This window comes from Paramormyrops kingsleyae, chromosome 15, assembly GCF_048594095.1.
Source record: "Paramormyrops kingsleyae isolate MSU_618 chromosome 15, PKINGS_0.4, whole genome shotgun sequence".
Taxonomy (NCBI): domain Eukaryota; kingdom Metazoa; phylum Chordata; class Actinopteri; order Osteoglossiformes; family Mormyridae; genus Paramormyrops; species Paramormyrops kingsleyae.
In genome coordinates this window covers 16389053-16405811 of record NC_132811.1, presented here as the reverse complement: position 1 = coordinate 16405811, position 16759 = coordinate 16389053, and the positions used below count along the sequence as shown (strand labels likewise).

The 16759-nt window shown below is 42.8% G+C and overlaps 2 protein-coding genes across 11 annotated transcripts in view; one reads left to right on the top strand and one right to left on the bottom strand.

The window, feature by feature from the left end:
* sgip1a (SH3GL interacting endocytic adaptor 1a) overlaps positions 1-2691 on the top strand; it is a 50035-nt gene extending 47344 nt beyond the window's left edge. For all 8 annotated transcript variants that reach the window (XM_023794580.2, XM_023794574.2, XM_023794569.2 and 5 more), the window contains one exon: positions 280-2691. In XM_023794580.2, coding sequence (XP_023650348.2) covers positions 280-302 — 23 coding nt within the window. In that variant the 3' untranslated portion in view covers positions 303-2691. The remainder of the gene's footprint in view (positions 1-279) is intronic.
* Positions 2692-6775: 4084 nt separating this feature from the next.
* dnai4 (dynein axonemal intermediate chain 4) lies at positions 6776-16178 on the bottom strand. 3 transcript variants are annotated; one of them, XM_023794725.2, is made up of 17 exons: positions 16012-16178; positions 15470-15623; positions 14532-14713; positions 14208-14320; positions 13765-13921; positions 13103-13242; positions 12840-13013; positions 12334-12519; positions 11569-11720; positions 11375-11461; positions 11111-11262; positions 10469-10626; positions 10231-10355; positions 9173-9271; positions 8819-9045; positions 8514-8664; positions 6776-8018 (listed from the first exon to the last, which is right to left on the bottom strand). In XM_023794725.2, the coding sequence occupies exons 1-17, from the start codon at positions 16059-16061 to the stop codon at positions 7965-7967; spliced, it is 2361 nt and encodes a 786-aa protein (XP_023650493.2). In that variant the 5' UTR covers positions 16062-16178; the 3' UTR covers positions 6776-7964. The 3 variants fall into 3 exon arrangements, with proteins under 3 accessions (XP_023650493.2, XP_023650492.2, XP_023650494.2); XM_023794724.2 differs by having other exon boundaries at positions 6776-8664; XM_023794726.2 differs by lacking the exons at positions 15470-15623; positions 16012-16178 and adding an exon at positions 14810-14954 and having other exon boundaries at positions 6776-8664.
* Positions 16179-16759: the final 581 nt, after the last annotated feature.

The window sequence follows — 16759 nt, the reverse complement described above, 5'->3', positions numbered from 1 at the left end:
CAACATGCTGTTTCAGCATTTCCTGAACAAGGAACACATTTATTTTATATATAGTGCAGTAACTGCTTTTAGTCAGGCTGGTCGTGTAGGGTGGCACCTGAATTTTACTTCGGAAGGAAAATGTTCTGTTTCTGTTCCACTTCCCTAATAACCCATTTTTTGTGAAGCAGGGATGTTCAAAATATACCTTTGGATGAGTTAGTTTGGTTTGATTTTCACACACTAACAAGAGTGCCGTGCATTTCTGAAGTATTAATGCCTGTGTGTTTGTGTCTTTAGGAAAATACCTGGCAGATAACTAGTCTGAAGAACATAAGGAAGATCATCTCACTGGACTGGACAGTGCAGACCCTTTTCAAATGAACAAAATGACAACTCTTACGTTGAGCCCTTTATACCGCGTGTCAGGAGGACGCGACGGCCAAGTCAGCAGTGTTACGGCATATAACCCGCGTGTAGAGTCGCTGAGAGTCTGAGGGTGTAATTATCGTACCTGTAATGTGTACCCATCTCTGAGCATCTGTGTTGTTACGTTTAGACTGCTGGGTTGATTTCTGAGATTAGCAACTGTTTATTTTGAGTGTGTTGTGGTGTCAGAACCATTTTACTGCAGCTGCCCGACTACTCAGTTCGAACTAATATCCATTCGTCCGCAAAGACGGTTGAATGGGGCAGCATCTTACATTCTGAGCGCCCCGAGGGTGAGGGACCAGTCTTTCCAGAGGTTCCCAGGGTGCTCTGAGGATCCCTCCTGTTAAGATGAGGCTGGAAGGGGGAAAGGCTTCCAGGTGACGGTGTTCAAACAATTTGTCTACTATTCCTCCAGCACGGCAGTATTTTTGCCTCCAACTGGGAGCTTAGTATCTAAACAATAGTTTACAGAAGGGCTTATCCATTAACCCTGTCTACCAAAGCAGTACGCATAATTTTATTAATAATAAATTTGAAAATAAAGGAGATGGTGAAGACTGTGTTCATGGGAGTTTTACTTACACAGAAATGTTCTGAAAGCAGAATGAAAAATGATTGGTTCAGAGAGATAACCAATCAGATTGTAGAGGAGGTGGGTCCAGGCAAATGGCGGAGGCAGGACCAAGACATCTGATTGGTTGGTCCCACCTCCTCTGTAATCTGATTAGTTATCTCTCTGAACCAATCATTTTTCGTTCTGCTGTCAGACCATTTTTGTGTAAGTAAAAAAACTCCCACAAGCAAAGCTCATCAAATAAATTGTAGAAGGGGGGTATGTTCTTATAAATAATAGTGTATTCTGATCAAACGTTTTATTTCTGAACATGAAAATACGGCAGGACTCGGATCCCTGTTGATACGGTTTGTTTTGATGACCCGTTATTGAGCTACTGATGACACGTTTTCACAGCAGGTCCTCGCCAGGTGTGTCCCCCCTATCAGGGCGTTTATGGGGGGGGGTATTCCGACAGCGCGGGGGCCCCTTAGGGCTGGAAGACACTCAGGTTTTCTTTGTTCGTGTGTCTCCATGTTTGTGTGTGTTTTGTTTGTGCTGCTTAGTTTAATTTATTGTGAATCCTGTACGCCTTGGCAATCCCTCTGCTCCCAGTACCGGGGAAATTTAGTGTTAGCTGGGGCTGGTGCACTTTCTCGACCGGACGTTGGCGGAGTTTTCTGGTCCAGATCTCGCCGTCCCATGTCCGGTCGCCTTGCATTATTAGCACTGAATTATTAACATTGGCATGGCGGAGCCCTGCATGCACTATCTATTTTTATTTAATCTTTTCAGCCCATCGTGTCGATTTGCAGAAACGTTACACTCAAAAGTCTCGAAATTTTTTCCCCTTGAAAAAGTCCTGCAATGTTTTACCACAAGCTGATTGGGAGACCCTGTGCCATATTTCCACAGATTTTATTGGCATAAATAAATGACATCATAATTAGTAATGATGGTTTGAGGGTTTTGCAGAGCGGGGTGTGTAGTGTCCCCAACACGGCGCCGTGTTCAGACGGATGTACTGCGATACTGATGCTGCATTTTTTTCTCTCATTGAGGATAGAGGTAGAAACACAAACAATTACCATCGGTCACCAAGTTTACACGCATCCAGAATAACAAACTCATTAAAAAGCTTTTAACAGCATCTGATGGATAAGAGGTGGACAAGATTTAAACCAAAAATGTATTAAATCCCGTTGTACGTTTTTGTGAACTCTGTACAATGTATTATTACTCGTTCTCTTTTTTTATGACTTGAAGTTTAGTCTTTTTCTAAAAAGAGTTTATTCTGCGGGTGTCTTTTTCGATTATTTTTTTTTAATTCAGAGTGCAGTCAAACTGAAGGAGGACTTTTCTTTGAAGCTGAACATTGCTTTTCCTACTCTATATAATGTTATATTTTTGTTGTGAAGTGGTTAATTGAGTAGATGGGCAGCTTCAATGATCTTCTTTTTTTCCCTGTTGCAATATTTTAAAATATGTTTTACCTTAACGATGTATAAAGTGTAATTTTGAATTAGTACTATTTGTTGTGAGGGGTGTGTTCCCCTCTGCTGTCAGATAGCCGATACTTTGTTCCTCAGGCGTCAGTATAAGACTTCAAAGTACAGTATGACATATTTTTATTTATTGTTGATACTGATTTGTTGTAAAAAAGTGATCTGTATATTAGAATTTGGATGCTATAAAAGATTTAGAAACATTAAAGTTATAAATATGAATCCTTTTTTTGTTAACTGTGTGGAGTGGTAACCTGCAGAGTATAATGCTGAGGTATAATTTAAAATTATTATTTCGGGTGTAATTATTTTTAATTGAATTGCAAATTTGTGCTATATGGCAAGGGTTAAAATGAAAGTGTGTGTGTGTGTGTGTGTATATATATATATATATATATATATATATATATATATATATATATATATATATATATATATATATATAGACACACACCGAAAGCAGGGGTGATAAGATGGATTGAAAAACCATACAGTTCCCGTTCACGTGCTTCAACGTTACCGGTTGAACACGTTTAAATTCATTGCTTCAATTTATATGCAGTGATGCGTGTGTGGAGGTCAGGGTACTTATTTTATATAACTGTGTGCTGAAGGTAACGTTTCCCAGACCTTGGAAACGGTCGGTTGTTTTCATTTACAGTATATAGTATAAACTGACTTCCACGGTCTGTCGGCAACATCTACCAAGGGGGAAGTAGCCTATTCTGGGCTGGGAACCCTACAGAGCAGGGTTAGGGTCTAGTCATTAAAACGATGTGTGATGCACACAGGTTAGAAACCTGAAAAGAATAACATGGTGTTATGAATAAATAGCTAATAAATGCATAATAAATGTATGGCACTTTACCTTGAAAAAACACGTGAAGTTTGCTGCGGGGAAGTGGTGTCGAATGTCTGCTGCTTGTGAATTATAGTTAGTCAAGGTTGTTCCCGATGTTCTTTCTCCCCTCAGTACATAAGCTTACATTTTGCACTTCTTGGCTTTTTCGATCCAGCGCTTTTTATTAAAGAAGTTAAATACGGAAGAAAAGCAAAAGCATTCAGAGCATAAGACGGACAGCGGAGCGTTAATCTGCTGCTTTTCGCGCATAAACCGACTGTAATTGTTCTCGATACTGTATCTAAGTTCCGTTGGAGTAAATCTGCGTTTCCAACACGCGCTATATAGGCGAATATACTGTAAAATGTCTGTGCAGTAAAACCCCTCTTTAGAGTTTCTTTAGGCCCTGCATCCTTGACACGAACTTTTCCCACAAGCCATGAAAATCTGGATTTAATCTCAGCTATCTTTTTTTACCGAATAATATTATTTATTAGACTTATGTCTTCTTGGTTTTATGAGATATCCGACTGTTTTATTTAGGTTTAACGTTTTGAAGATTTAGTCATTTCCGTTTTCATTTTTATTTCACTTCCTTTTTAAGATAAAAAGAGCAAAAGCTACAGTATTTTTCTGGATCCTTAAAGCTGCAAGAAACTAAGATACAGTACTTATAATTTAATTAAAAATAAGTACATCTTATTATTTATTATGTAGTCAATAGAAATGCTTGTTTTAACATAAGAGGGTGTTTGAAACTCCCCTTAATTCAAAATTCAAAAAGGAAAAATCTGAATTTTACTCCAGTGTGCTGTCTTCTGGTATGAAGTTCCTGTCCTAATGACGTGCCACAGCTATGCGTGTCGTACTGGATTCACAGTATTGCTGTTTGCTGTGCTTTTTATGTGAGGTGTTGGTTTTTGGACCCTTAACGACCTTTTTGGTTAACAGATGTACCATCATGTGCTTCACACCCCTTGTGTGGATCGGCTGCTCTTTATGAATGTTTCATATGGAGTCTGTGAAAGATGAATCGTCATCTCCTCAAATATTACTTGCCTTATACATTAGTATAAATTGTATACCATACCCTGTGTAAATACATTTCTTTTTATATGCTTATTATTTAACTTGGTATTGTCTACCTGTACACTTTATCCATTGAATACTGAATATGCAATTGTCTAATGTATATGTAAAGTAAATATATAAATCCCTCTACTATTTTACAAGCTTTCCGAATGCCCCTAATGTAACATTTAAAATGTCAATGTTAGTTTCATTTGAAATAAAGAGGGCAATATTGACATTCTTGTTTTTGTCTGCAACTCTAAAAGGAAGGTAAAATGTATTTATATATTTTTTTTTTTGAGGTGACCACAGCTATTAAAATAATGCAAACACAAATATTCCTGTCTGCTTATGCATGCCTGGGTCCAGCAACTGCGAGACATTGTTATTCTAGATCTGTCTCTTGTTACGTGATTTATTGTGGTTATTATATATGTAATAAGATATTTGAGACAGTCTGTTGCTTCTGTCCCAAAAAAAAAAAGAAATAGTGAACTTGTGTGTATGTGTGTCCTGTGATGGCTAAAACATTAAAACCGATATCTAACATTGCTCCAGGAAAAATATCCATTGTTATAAATGGTTCTGTGACAAGCTGCAACTTTCTTCAAAACAATCAGCTAAAGAAAACAATAGTTATAAAATACCCATCTGCTATGACCTGTTTTATGTGACAAGTTAGCGGCAAAAAATGTCATTAAAGCTCAACTCCAGTGACAGCCGCCAAATCTGTGACATGCGAACAAGATGCACATATTTCGCATAACATTTCAACATACGCAAAGATTTATTGAAGGAAGCTAGCAAAATATACATACAATGTCTCTTTCAATCTTGAGTGGAATTTATTGTTTATTGTTATTGTTTCTTAGAGATGGAACAGCATGTGGTTTGCAGTCTGCTGCTGGATTCCTGCTTCTTTATAAAAGGCATCAAGCTCTCTACGCATTCAGACGGTGTCATGTAGGCCACACAGCTACGTTCCCTCCCTCAGCAGAACATCGTCAGGTCATTCTTCCGACATCCCACCTGGCAGCACATGTCTGTGATCACCTTCTCCAAGGTCCGGCGGGATGGATCCCTCCTGGAACCGTCGAAAAGGGCCTGGAGCCTCTTCTGCCCATTGCCGCCCACATCTGCGGAACAGTGACATCAATGGATCGGAACCACTGTCAGAAGATTGGCAAATTTAATTTTGCATTGTTACAGAATTAGGTATGTCCGCATTTTTGTTGTGCTAATAGTTACTGCAGTTTGATTAAATGGGACCCAATTTGTTACGAATACATGTTTGTTTAAAAAAAGACTGAAACTGAATGATTTGTGGTTTTTAGTATTATTATTATTTTGTTTTTTTTTCATATTTCCATTGTTTTGAATTGCAGTTGGCATCATCATTATTAACATATTTTTTCATTATATGACCCATTCCTTGATTATTTATGTCTGTTTGAACTTTGTTTCAGTTAATCATAGTTTAAAAGTTGATCAACTTAGATTAAATAAGGCAAGCGGAACCTGATTTGAGATGATTCAGCACCTTATCATGTTACAGCCCCATCTCAGTTGTTGTCTACATGGTTCTGCGTAATACCTGACTGTGGTGATTCCCTGTCACGAGTTATTTGTGATCGTTCTATCTTGCCTTTAATTGCGTTCAGCTTCACAATTAAACATGTCTGGCACCAGTAATATGTCATGTAATTCGATCAGATAGAAATTCTTCTACCAGTGACCTTCCAGATGTTGTTTTCCAGTCTGAAAGCGATCCATCAGAGACAGTAACCATACACATCAACCACCGTAATACAGGCAAACCATCTCCAGGATAAGCCCCTGCTCTGCTCAAACATCTGCGCTGCTCTGCTCTCCTTCAGAAGAGGAGCTGGCTGCAGATTTATAAAAAGATCCAATTTTGAGTTTAGTTAAAGGACTTTTCTTGTGCTTTAGGTTCAAGTCCTTGACAGGAACATGTTGGACCCAGTGCCGGTCGACCCATTAAGCGACACTGGTGGTACCACAAGTGATTTTGGGCCCCATAATCATAATCATTATCATATCGGGCCCTCAGCCTAAACCAATCCAATTATGTTTCAAATGTTCAGGGCCCCAGTGACGCTTGGAACCACCCCCCCCTTTATGGTGCCCATGACAATGGCAGTGAGGATCCTAAGGGCAGCACATGGGCTTCAACCTGCACTGGCTGTTCCAGCCATTTTCCATTAGCTACCCATCGACATCAAATGAACAAAAGCATAAGCGTGTAAGATGCTGCAGACAACAGTGCTGCTTAAACGATTAAAGATGGAGACGTCCAGCATGTCCGCTCCCACACCGAGCCGCCGTTCCGATGACGGGCACTGGACTGACCTTGGGATTCCTGGAGAAGGAGTCTCCTCCACCTGGATGCCCCGCATGTGTAGATGATGGCGCGGAAGAATTCCCGGCCGCAGAGCTTCACCACGCTGACCTCGCCCTGGACTGGGACAGCCGAACAGAGGGTGGCCAGCAGCAGGAGAGACACCAGCGCTTCCTTCATGGTGGTTCGAGGTCTCTGCAGGCATGTACTCTGTGCCCCCCCCTCCCGTCCCATATATACACACACACGCCTGGCACATGCACTCTCCTACATTGCCCATTGGCTGAGGACCTCTTGTCCTCCATCTGTGCCAAGCCCATCAAGACAAATTGCTTTATGTTTCCAATTATCTTAACTCTGCCATTTAAAGATTCCAAAACTGACTTCTGTTAGTCATTTAGTTACAACTCAGCCCTAAGCTTCCATGAAAATCACATCTATTTCTTTCTTTAGAGTGTCTTATTTAAAACCTGTCACAGAGTTTTCATATTACTCTAAGCATCTGTATCCTGCTGTGCAACGGCCCATTCAGTGTATTCCTCCAGGGATAGATGAAGTTTATCTTATATCAGATATTTTATACTTTAGTGTATAGGTCTTGATCATAAACTACTTACAAAAATGAATCACATAAAGCTGATATGGGAAGCAAATTAATGGAATTCAATCCATCAATCTTCCAGTTATTTACTCAGTAAAGGTCTGCAGGGTGTATATTGTCACTTGACCTCTTTCCACGGATATAATCTGAAGCATGTATTAACACAGAATGGAAGCAGACGATGAAGTGACTGACACTCACTGAGCCTGAGTGATTCGGTATGATGCTGATCACGATCGCCATGGTAGCACCAAAAAAAAACAGACACTCAAGCTTCTGGGTGTTTTTCAATTGAAATCCACCAAAGAAGATTCTCATGGCATAAATAAGTAAATATGTCTCTTTTCAACCAATTATTTTTAAAAATGACACCAGTCATATTTCTTGGCTGTTGCACTACGTGGTTTTATGGAGATGCTTTCAATCCCTGAACTTTTTAAAATTCAATAGACAAGGATAATGGCAACATCTGTCTGTGGGCGAGTTCCAGACAAGTTGTACCCTAATTTTATTGTGATTCCTGAGAGGAGACTCTCGGTCTGGCAATGACAGAATAGAGATGGTAATTGCATCATCATTTTTATTTCGAATGCGCAGCACGTAAATAACCCCAAGATTTCATTTTAATTACAATTGGACTGAAGGGTTGTTCTGATGATCTCCTCCAATGCGCCCACCTGCAAAATCAGATGACGTCAAGTGAGAGCTTGCCACAGTGGATTGACAGGTGGGGCTGTATCACCTTATCAGGGAACCCTTATCGAGCATATAGGACACGACTGCAGATGCATCAAGAATGTGTATCAGTATGATGTCGCAGGTCTTTTCATTTCTTTAAAATTAAACCTTCAAAACAGATTTTAAACCTCAGGGACACAGAATGCTTGTATTCTATTTTCTAATCCTTGGGTGAAACATTGATGCAAAACTTGGGATATGGGATGAATGATCAAAAATCAGTGTATTAGTACAAAAAAAAATATCCTCTTACTACAACCTGTTTTCATCAATATAAAACTGAAAATGCCTTAGGGGGTGACTAGCTAAATCTCCCATAATTTTTCACATGTTCCAAAATGATCAAATGTAACGAATAATCAAATGCATGCAAAACAATGAGATGTACTGTTGCTATTTACTTGTCGTCCATTATGAGTGTGTTTCCAATTTACCTGCGAGTCTCCAGCACCCAGATCGTTCAGCTGACAGACGCCAACGTGGCCGTTGCTGTCCCCCAGCAGAACACAGTCCGTCTGGGTGGCGGACAGCAGCGAGGTGAGCTTGACCCCCGGGCGTGTTGAGCTTACGATGGTAGGGTCCAAACTGAGGGGCCACGAGATGTCATTGAGTGTGTGAGTGGTCGACTTAATATAGAACTGTGGTAGTTGCAGGCCCCATGTTGGAAAGCATGTATAGAATTTGCATTGGGTGGGGCAGTAATTGTGATAGAGTTTGGGGAGGGGGGCTGTCGACTTACATGTTGGCACCGAGGTCCCAGATCTCCAGCCGGTCCTCATTTACAGCAACAAAGACAGTGGCCCACCTGAGGGACCACGAGACATCAAACACAGCTCTGTGCAGGGAGGTGAAGACCAGCACGGGGGTGAGCAGGTCCTGTCTCCACAGCCGGATGGTCCAGTCCGACGAGCAGCTCAGGAACACGTCAGGGCAGGAGGGGGACCAGGTAACCTTGTATACAGGCCCCTAAAAGTTGACGTGACATTTAGTTTGGTGAAAACTTGCTACAGCGCTGAGGAATTACAGTGTTCTGTTATCAAGGACGACTTGTAGAGTGTGGGCGTGTGTTCCTGTGTAGAAGTATCTCACTTACTTTGTGTGATGTGTATGTCTCCAGATATTGCTCGTTGTTAGAACAGGAGCACTTGTGAATGTGACCCTCTTCTGTGCCAACCAGGTAGATATTAGGGTCCTGGAACATAGAGAAAAGACAAGAGGCACAGGATTGTCAGGGGCATCATACCAGCAGCAAACGCAGACGAGTAAATAAAGAAACCACTCGCAGGACCTGTTCAGCTCAGAAAGTCCTCCACTGCGGCCACGCCGGTGTTTCTTAGGGCTAATCACAGACAGAGGTGTGCTTGTGTAGACAATGAATGCCAAACGGCCTAAGACAAAATGATACCCAATGCCCCACCCCATTAAATAAGTTGGAGGGGAGGGGGATCCCGAAAGTCTCCCCCCCTTATGGGAAACCCTGGCCTGACATATCACCCAAAAAGGGGGCATTCTTAAATAAGTCACAGTGCTGCAGAGCACAGACGGCCTGCCTCTCTTTGTGCTCTTGCCCCAGGCAGTTGCCCTCACTGGCGTCTGGAGGCCGCATGCTCTCTCCCACCCTTACTGGGGTTTGTCATTCCCTGTGCCTGTGCCGCATGGGTGTGATGTCTGCACCTACCCTCTGGGTCTGTGCGCTTTTGATGGCTGACATCACACAACAGTCATAACCATTTCTAATTCCAGGAATTGGCTGGCATGTACAGCCTGAGTCACATGGCCAGACTACCAAGGCTGCCTCATCGCTGCCTCATCGCTGCCTCATCGCTGCCTCATCGCTGCCTCACTCCACCAGCATTATTCCCCACCGCATTCATTTGAGGCTACACATAAATAACTAAAATGGAATGTATACACACACTAAGCAGCCTTTGGAAGTTCATATATTTTATTTATTTGTAGAAATATATAAAATGTCCATATGCTTCTGAGATTCTCCTCTTACCTGGCAATATCCTGTAAAAAGCCACAGAACTACCCAGAAGACCAGAAGTGTGAAACTTTCCTATTTGCCTTTGAGTAACCATCTGGTCCTCCGAGCCTGCAGGGGTCAGTGTGTCTCCCTGAGGGCAGCTGTGAGTTATGAGCTCTCACCCTGGGATGGAAGTCGAAACAAAGCCCAGCGGTCTGTCGAGATATGTATGCCTCACTCCTGCGCGTCTTCTCCCCTCCCTGTTTCCTGACTGCCTTGCTTCCGATTCTCTTCAGCTTGAGTAGATCTGTAAAGAAAGTGATACAACAAAAAATGCTAATGCTAATGCTACCCAAACAGGGTGGCTGTACTCATGATCAGCACTTCTGGAACAGCCATGTAACATTCAGTAACACTAACCCATGCAATGAAGGCCTTTCCTGAGGATCCATCTGCTGATCCTGCCGTCCGCAGACACAGAAACAAGTGTCTCTCCTTTGTCCTCCCCCCATGGACCGCTGTCCTGGTCAGTCCACTTCACCTGCCACACGGGGCCGCTGTGTTTGTGTGGGCATTCGCTTGAACAAACAGAGACATGACAGTGGTTCTTTAACAGGACAGCCTTCTGGATAATTCCGCCCCAGCAGAATGCAATATGTACAACAGTTTTGGATACAAAGATTCAGTCATTTTTGTCACTTAACAAACAATCTGGTGGTTGTGAGAATATTCTGGTTTTTGATCTGATTGAACTCCTAAGCAAAAATGGCTATTTTTCATTGACTGGGCTGCTAAATGAATAAACTGGATGACTATAATAGCAATAAATGGATTTCTTTATTTTCTTAGTGTTAAATAAAATTTGAATGGGGTCAATGCCAAGGACTTAGGTTTGGTTACAATATTGGTCGGGACCAAATCACTCCTGAACCCCCTGCCCCCCTAAACTCACACGGCACTCCCAAAATATTGGTAGGGACATGTCCCTATTGTCCATACCCAAATCTGCGCCCTTGGTTGATACACACTTGTAATTATAAAATAACAGCTCAGGACCCTCACCTGCTCTCCAGGACCGCAGTCCTCTCCCGGCTCTGCACGCTGAATGCGGCGATGCTGCCGTCGTTCATGCCCGCGGCGAGCTGACCCGGGTGGCTGGCGGAGAAGTCCAGAGCCGTCACACCACTCTGACAGGGGAATATCCTCTCTGGCCACTAAAGTCAGCAGATAAACAGACATCAGCACTCGTACTATCTAAGAAAAGACCAAGGCTTCTGCTGTAGCAATGTGAAGAAAGAATAACAGAAAGTTGCTCTTGTTCCATACCATGGGGTTCTTCAGAGACCAGCAACAGATCAGTCCTGGTTTCTGATTCTTCAAATCAAACTGCCCATATCCCACAGCCAAAAGATCCTGGTTTGGAGAAAAATTTGAATTACATTTTTCATTGATTGGTCTATGCAGAGCAGTTTGCTGCCAAAGCCCAGTGACAGGAGCGGGAGGAAGCCAAGGGGCTGTACCGGGTTCTTCTTGTTCCAGGCCATGCTGCTGACGCTCTGGCCCACTGTCAGCTCGCAGCTGAAGGACCACAGGAGCTCCAGTGCAGGAGCTGGAGGGACGGCGCCCATCTCTGCTCCCAGTGTCTCTGAAGGCTTGTGAAGAGTATCGGGATCTAATGAGCACGACACAAAGGCGGCCATGCCCATCAAACCAGCTTCACTTTCATTCCTTTTCCCATTTTTCCTTCCAATGCTTTTCAGTAGTTTGGCCTCTCAGATACAGTATATGTGGTATATGTATGTTGTATGTTATTATGTGTTGTTGTTATAGGTGATATCCAGATAGTTACCTGTACATTTATATACAGACATGCCTATTATATGCCACACAATCGGTCATTATATATAGACATTTACATATCGATGTAACTTATATGCCACGTAACTGACAGTTATAATGTAGATATTTATATATAGATGTGACCATTGTATTTTACACTTTGGTAGTTATATGTAGATATTTACAGTATATATAGACATGATGTTTTGGTAGTTCTTTACTTCAACAGGTGAATTTGTCTGAAGTGGCTTGTGAAATTACGGGAAGCCTAGTTAGTCCTTTCGCATTGCCTGTGTCCCGTCACACCCAGAACATCACACCCAGAATGTCACACCCAGAACGTCACACCCAGAACATCACACCCAGAACATCACACCCAGAACGTCACACCCAGAACGTCACACCCAGAACGTGAGAGCCGCTGCCCCCGGCTGCTCCTTACTCGCCTTTCAGCACCGGGAGCCGTCGGTAGGCCGCCAGCCTGGCCTGGAAGATGTTCTGCAGGACGACCCTCTCCATCACGCACAGGTCCTGCTGAAACTTCTCGGACTGGAGCAGGAGCTGAGGGCTGGCCTTGTCCTCGCTCAGGGTGAAGAGGGCCGCCGTCTCCTTTTGGGAACTCAAGCTGCTTGCTGAAGTACAGAGGTTCATAAAGCTGCCTTAGCAGCTTGCACTCCTTCGCTTTGTCACAGATTTTCTAGAAGCAAGGCGGCTTACACACAGGTGCCTTTCCTAGGGTACAACAGCTGGACTATCAATTTAATCTGCTACAATCTGATTGGTTGGGCCCACCTCCTCTACAATCTGATTGGTTGTCTCTGTGAATCAAACATTTTTCTTTCTGCCTTGAGAGCTTCTTTGTCCAAGTAAAGCTCCCATAAGCAATACTTTCTTCTAGGAAATCAGGCCGTGTCACCAAAAATCTTAAAAAAGAGATTTTTTTTTTTCTTACCCATACTTGTAGAGCTTAAAACAGACATGGTTCTATCTGGAGTCTTGCTTGATTCACGGCTTTGGCTCAAGATAATGTCAGGGCTGGTAGACTGATCTGCAGATTCTGTAGCCTCTCCGACTCCGCCATCGCTAGAGTAAGTGTCATACATGTCCCATGTGGTGGCCATGACGGCTGCAGAATGTGCATCAATCGCAGTTAAGAGCATTAGGCACGCCACACACAAGGTTCTTACCGTAGGTGAGAAACACAAACGTACTTACCTGCGTCAGCCAATGAGACGGCCTCACTCTGAAGCTCCTTCGTTTTTAGGGCCCCGTTAAAGGTCTGCATCCCCCTTTCTACATATTTGTCATTCCCCATTCTATTTTTACAGAGATCTATGTAGGCCCTGTTTCTCTCTCTGCAAATAGTGGAAAGAAATCATTTCGCAATTTAGTAAATGTGATTACCAAACTGGGATTTGACACAATTCATGGATATCAAGGACAGATGAGACTCGTTACAATATACTGATTTACAGAAGCAAATACAGTAGAAGAATGCGGTATAAAATCAATGTGCTGGCAAGTAATAAATCTCTTTTTACAGGTTTTGAAGAAGTTGCCTTGTCCCATAGAGGTTCTGTAGCTGAAGAAGTAGCATATTGTGCTAATAAGTTAAAGGTTGTGGGTTCAATCCCACAGAACGCACATAAAAAACTGCAACCCTTCTCGTTGCTTTAGGAAATAGTGTCAGGTAAATGATCTACAATAATGAAGCATTTAACTTGCTCTTTCTGTCATTCAGCTCTTCGGGAACATAGATATTAATGAATCACTATGTATATAATGATGTCAGTGTGCAGTAAACAGATGAGTGCAGTTATGAATTGACTGACATTCGACTGAACATCAGCAGAGTCAGAAGGACCACGATCACCTACTTCACACTCTCAGCTTCTGCGGCGTCCACCGACACAGAGACGGCAGGCATGTCAAGTAACCAGAAGGTCCCCGTTTCCGTTAGATACCTTTCCACTACATCATCCAACATATCTTCTCGCATCACTTCTTTTCCTTCCTCCTTTTTCACCTGCAGGTCTGAGTAGATGTATGAAGAATTAATGATAGTCACTGAATGTTTTACCAACCTCATCTCTGAATTCATGCACATTCTCCTTCCAGGGGGCTGATGTGAAATCTGAACTCAGTTATGAACTGCTGATGATTTCATTCTTGATCTGTGTTTTCATTCACTTACCCTGAGTTCTATAAGAGGAAACCTGGACTAGCTCTGGTTCCCTGCAGTCTGCTCAGAACCCCATACAAACAGAATCTTGTGTTGATTGATGGTGTTATCATTAATAGTAAAAGTGCATGCATTAACCTGATAGGCTGACTGAGATGCTACATTTAGCAGACGAGTCCTCAATTTCGTCATTCAGTGATTCCATCGTGGACTGGCTTGATCTAGACATGGCACTGCTTTCTAAAACAGACCTGAAATAGAGGATGAGGTTTGATAAAAGCATGCAAAATGAACTACATTTACTTTTTTATTTAACAAATGCTTTTCTATCACAAGCATACAGCTGTCACGCAGCCAACTAGGCATAAGTGCAGCAAGGTTGAGCATCTAATGCGTGACCAGTAGCAAATAAACAAGCTCCTGGAATGATATACTGGGGTTTAAATGGTTTAAATGGCTTACCTGGTAAATGGCCCAGCAAAACTAGTATTGGTGGTTTGGAAAGTGGTGGAAAGAAAATCCGAGACACTTGCGCCGGAGGCGTCTTGAGCAGCAAAGATTTTGGTCTGTCGGGGCTGCATAGTGGCTGGGTCAGGGTGGCAGAGGGGACGAGGGGTGACATCATTGCCGCTCTCATCGAAAACCTGAGGAGGAAGCAGCCAGCATCATGCTGAGCCTGTCGTGTGAGGTGAGCTCATTTTGTTTGATGGACATCAGTCAGTCAGACAGTGGCCATGCACCTGCAGGGTCGTGGGTGCAATTCCACTCCAAGCTCTGTGGCCGTAGCTGATAGGTTAAGGCGATAATCTAGAAGTTTATTTGGTCTCCCCATAAAGGCTCAGATATTGCATTTCCAAAACTATTACAACAACAACAACAACAACAAATTTATTTTTGTATAGCGCATTATCACATTACATTGTCCCAAAGCGCTTTACAGCATCCCCACCCAAAGCCCCCAGTGAGTAAGCCATAGGCGTCAGTGGCAAGGACTGGAAGAGGTACAGTTATTAACCACCCCACTCCCCCCAAAAAAATCTCCAATCTCCAGGGGTGTCAAATAAATAGCTGGTCTTGTGCTTGGACCCCAAGCTCTGCTCCCATTGGTGTCTGAATGTCTCAAAGGGGACCATGATAGGATATGTGCATAGAAGCATTCAACCGTACCTGTACTCATACTCTTACAAATGCCAAATAAACCTCCTTTCCAGTTCTATATCTGCACCCCTATCTTCCCAAAGACACGCGCCTAACGTGACTTTGCATCTCCAATCGCCCTTATTTCATGTGTTTGTGTCTCTGCATGTTCCCTGTGATGGACTGGCATCCCATCCCTCTTGTGTCCTAGGCTTCCTGGATGGATTCTCGTCACCGTGACCAGCGAGATGCCACTGCGATACCTGCGCGCCCCGTCCTGTCACTGGAGCCGGACCTTTCTCCAGGAGCCTGCTGTCTCCTGCCAGGCTGAAGCTCTTCCGGCTGTGTGAGGCGGCAGCGCTCCGCGTGTTAACGCGAAGAAGCCCCGACGTGGATCCAGCCGTCTTACGCGACGACCTGAAAGAGGGAGATTTTAACTGGAGGAGGTACAGTCATGTTAATTTAATAGGGGCAAGGGGTGAGTTAGTGAAAGTTGCATTGCCATAATAAGGGGTGTTAAGGAGGGAGCCTCATAATATCACACACACAGAAGGATGTGAATCCAGTACATTTATATTTTCATTATATTCATATATTTTCAAATGTACATTATCAGGTGTCATAACTAACCTTTTAGTAAATACAGGGTAATGATAGGCTACCAGCTTACAAGTTAACAGCTAGTTAAGAAACAGTAAAGAAAGCTAACAAAGAAATCTGGCAATTTGTCAATAAAAGCAGGCTAGCATAAAAGTCAATTAACTGAGGTACTTAGAGTACTGCATGGGTACAGGTAAGTACTTACGGGGTTACTTTAAGCGTCGCTTTCCTAAGTTTTTCAGTGCTGGTAGACATTTTACTTATTTATCTCGGCAAGAAATAGAGGATTTCTAGATAATGGGTTTTAGATTAATTAGCTCGTTCGCAAGCTGGCCGGAAAAGATGCGGGGTCGGAAAGTTCCGTGCGCTTGTTTTGCGGTTACCATGGCAACAAGCAGCGCCCACAGAGCGGAAGCCCGTGCGCGAACTCTAGCTGCTTTTGTTGTGATTCACTAATACTCTTTCATTTATTATACCAAAGCCGTTTGATAGCAGAAAAGGCCGCTTGAAAACTGTTGCGAAGATATATTCCTGACCGATGATTAATGTCAGGGAGCAGCGCACTACGGAATACACTGCGTCGGGAGACGATTTATGAGTTATGTACTGTTTACCAAGCACCTTGTTTTAGAATAATGAAGCAACGATTAAGTTGCACATGCATCGGAGGGAGGATAATAATTAACATAAAACAGTCAGATTGGTTAAATAGGGTGATTTATTTGCTGTTATCCATTGCACTCCGCCAGTACACACTAGAAATATTGCAAATCTTAAGAATATACATATTTTAACATTTCATTTCTGTTAATTTGACAGTGAGAAAATTGATGGAATAATACTCACTTAGGGAGCATTGTAAAGGCATTATATGCATTAGAAGAAGCAAAACTGTCCGTGTAACATGTTTGCTGTGGGTATGGTCTTTTGCGTGCTTAGCTGCAAAATTGGAA